We start from the raw sequence: 3,605 nt of genomic DNA on the forward strand, positions 1-3,605 counted from the left end.
TCATGCCTCGCCGCCTCCGCCTCGCCGCCTCCGTCTCGCTTCTGCCGCCTCACACCTAGCTTCTGCCGCCTCACACCTCGCCGCCTCCGCCCTGCCTCAGCCTCACGCCTTGATTCTACTTTATTATTTTCTGTCTCTGGTGGTGGTTGTGGTGTTGGACACTCTGTCGCCGTCGCTGGGGATGGGTGGCCAAGCACCGGTGGTTTTGCATCTGCTTCTTCTGCTTCTTCTTCTGCTGCATCTGCTTCTGCAGCTTCGACTTCTGCATCAGCATCTTCTTCTTCTGCATCTGCTTCTGCTTGAGTTTCTATTTCTGATTCTATGACTACCTCTGCTTCTGTATTTGTGATTGTTTCTGATTCTATGACTGTCTCTGCTTCTGCATTTGTGATTGTCTCTGCTTCTGATTTGATTTGTTATTTTTTGATTTGGTTGTTGAATTTGTTGAATTTGGGTTGATTTGTTGAATCTTTAATTTTTGGATTTGTTGAATTTGTGTTGATTTGTTAAATTTCTGATTTTTGGATTTGTTGAATTTGTGTTGATTTTATTGATGTTGTTTTTCTTGGTGGTGGAGGTAAAGGTGATGGTGGTGGTGGGAGTAAAATTAGTGGTGGTGGTGATGGAGGTAAAGGTGCTAATGGTAGTGGAGGGCATTTTTGTCCAAAAAAATTTAAAATGACGATTTTAATACAAAAAAATACGTTAAGAACGATTTTAAATCCAAAATTACAAGAGGGACGATTTCAATTCTGACCCTCAACGTTAGGGACCAAAATCGTATTTATCCCTAAAATTAATATAGGATTACTAATTTAACAATTTTACAAAGGTTAGAGGTTTTTCACTTTACCGACAGAAATTGGGTCAAGACCCGGTAAGTCCACAAGGCTAAGTCTGTCCTAAACACCGAAATTCAACAAAATCTCAACACAATGGCTTTAAGATTTTGAAAAAGAAGCGGTGAGCGGATGGAAAAAAACTAAATCTTACCTCCCAAATTGTTCGGTAGATTTTGCAGAACCCGATGCGGTGATTATGTGGCCGCAAACGGTGCGGCGATCAAAACTCTGGATTGAAAGTTGTGGCGAATAGAAATTGGGACCAAGGGTTTGCAATGTTCCCCCCTTTTCCCCTTGTTTCAGCGTGCTTCCTTATTCATATGGGGTAGAAGAAGGATTGAATGTTATATTTAATGGGTAAGTGGGTTGGGCCTTGGGTCTGCTATGGACCCGATCCAATTGATTTGGCTCGTTCAGCATAATTTTGGGTCAAAATTTTTAAAATTAGTGTTAAAATTCATATTTTAATTATTTTTACTTCATTAAACTATAAGATTTAATTTTTAAATTTTTTTAAATAATAATTAATTTATTGACTATTTAGTTACTAATTATCTGGGATTTACAATATTGACCAAATATATTTATAAAAATTTATTAATTTAGTCATTTTCTCCAATTACAAAAATCCTATTCCCAATATAACCTAGTGACTAAATTGATAGATTTTCTTAAACATATTTAGTTAACGTCGAATTGAACATGTTATGTGCTATGTATGCTATCAATTAACATTTTACATCATCAATCATTGACAAAAATTGTGAATAGAGTAACTAAAGGACAGATATGATTAATTCATAATTTTTGAAAGATCAATGAATGAGTTTCAAAAAACAAAGTTTAAAAAGATTCTAATGGAGAACTAACTTGCCTCACCAAGCATTACCCTACATACTACAAAGCAAACCTCCGTTTCAATCACAATATATAAACAACAGTTTACAATGTTATTTCCCTAATGCTATAGCAGCATCATCTTACTTTTCTAATTCTGCAGCATTCTGCTTCAACATTGCTATGAAGTTCTCCCTCTCCTCTGGAGTCAATCCCTCTGCTGAGCAATCACCAACTCCCCATTCCGCGCCGCGTATGCAGTACTTGTTTTCTATTTCTCGACGATTCCTGATGATTAAATAAAGTACTAAAATTACCTACAGAACATTATGTTAAGGATAAAACATTTTCAAACCATTAACAAAAATGTCTTCAAATTATTATGTCCCTAACAAGATAACCTAGGTTTGGGAAAGATTTGTGGAATGAATAAAATCTTTTTGTGAAACAGGCAAAATTTTGGACTCTTGTGTATAATTTCATAAGCTGCATACATTTTTTACAGATATTCTTTATAGGAGTAATATTAGGGAGTCAACTTTTTTTATTAAACACACTACTTAATTTTCTAAAAATGATTTTGTTTATTTTAAATTTTAAACTCTAAATCATAAACTCTTAACTTTAATTCATAAATTATAAATCTTAAATTTTAAATTCTAAAAAGATTAAAAATTTTATAACTTAAAAAAAGTTGGTTAATATTGATTAATTAAAAATTAGTTCCCTATCTCTCTATTTTTGTATGTTACCTTTGTTACATATGAGATTTTGACTAGCAAATTGCAAACAATACACAGGTATTAAAGCATTACTTCTCTTTGTTCAACTTGGATTGCTCAAGCAATTTCTTCAACAAAGGAGATGATTTAAATCTTGCATCATTTTCAGCATATTTCTTCTGGTTTTCCTCTGCAAATTTTGATGAGGTCAATAATGTCAATTAATTTCCATCATGGTTCACAAAATCCTAGCTTGATCATAACTCATAAACCATATTAAATGTTGCAAAAACAATTACCAAATTGCTTAAAAATAAAGAGTAATCAAACCATTTAGGCGAGTGAGAAAATCAATCTGAGGAAGCTGCGGACCAGGAACAGATTCTATTCCGGTCATTCCTGACATGAACCCAGCGTGTGCTGCATTATAACCAAATGCTGAATTTAATTAATATTCTTCAGAAGATTAACAAATTCTCAAGCTGTTAGTTTAATCATTTTCAATTTAGCCATAAAATAATGCACAACACCAACTCGTATGTACGTGTTTTTTTTTCTTCCAACATAACCTAAAGTCAATTTTATGTTATTGAATTGGTTTCGAATTATCATCATCAACCAAGTTGAGACTTAAATATGCATCAAATGACTAAATTACTTATACTTATTTTAATACCAAAGGGCAAAATTAACATACAACATTTTTGAAGAGCAAACATAATTCAAAAAATTTACTTCCCATAACGATAAATATAGAAAAGTTCGAATTTCATAATAACACTTTGCATCAGGTGGGGAAAAACAATTTTTTTTTTAAGTATTGCTATGGTAATGTCTTTGACAATTTTGCTATAGAAATAACAAATAAGCAAAGGTCTAAGAAAAAAGTACCAGGGGGTGACCAGAGAAGAATTGCGATTGAAGCAGCCAAAGGAACTGTTTTATGAATAGCATTGAATGAAGGAAGACAAGAAAAGGACAAAGAAAATTCAGCGTCAGTATCTCTTTTAGACACCGCAATTTGGAACTTCTTTTGATGGTTGCTGTGTTTTTCATACTTAGATGTTGATGGAATCCAAATGAACGATTGAAGTGACAAACAATTCATCACTGGTTTCTCTCTCGCTCAGCCTCTGCTGCTGCAACCTTGGCGTGAGACAGAGATAAGGAAAACTACATCTATATAAAATACAAGGCTCATATT

At 33.8% G+C, this 3,605-nt stretch overlaps 1 protein-coding gene across 1 annotated transcript; it reads right to left on the reverse strand.

Moving 5' to 3' along the window:
* Nucleotides 1-1,632: 1,632 nt before the first annotated feature.
* On the reverse strand, nt 1,633-3,594 carry LOC107489284 (uncharacterized). The gene is made up of 4 exons (XM_016110035.3): nt 3,293-3,594; nt 2,732-2,821; nt 2,495-2,591; nt 1,633-1,967 (listed from the first exon to the last, which is right to left on the reverse strand). The coding sequence occupies exons 1-4, from the start codon at nt 3,507-3,509 to the stop codon at nt 1,823-1,825; spliced, it is 549 nt and encodes a 182-aa protein (XP_015965521.1). The 5' UTR covers nt 3,510-3,594; the 3' UTR covers nt 1,633-1,822.
* Nucleotides 3,595-3,605: the final 11 nt, after the last annotated feature.

Source organism: Arachis duranensis, chromosome 5, assembly GCF_000817695.3.
Source record: "Arachis duranensis cultivar V14167 chromosome 5, aradu.V14167.gnm2.J7QH, whole genome shotgun sequence".
Classification (NCBI taxonomy): domain Eukaryota; kingdom Viridiplantae; phylum Streptophyta; class Magnoliopsida; order Fabales; family Fabaceae; genus Arachis; species Arachis duranensis.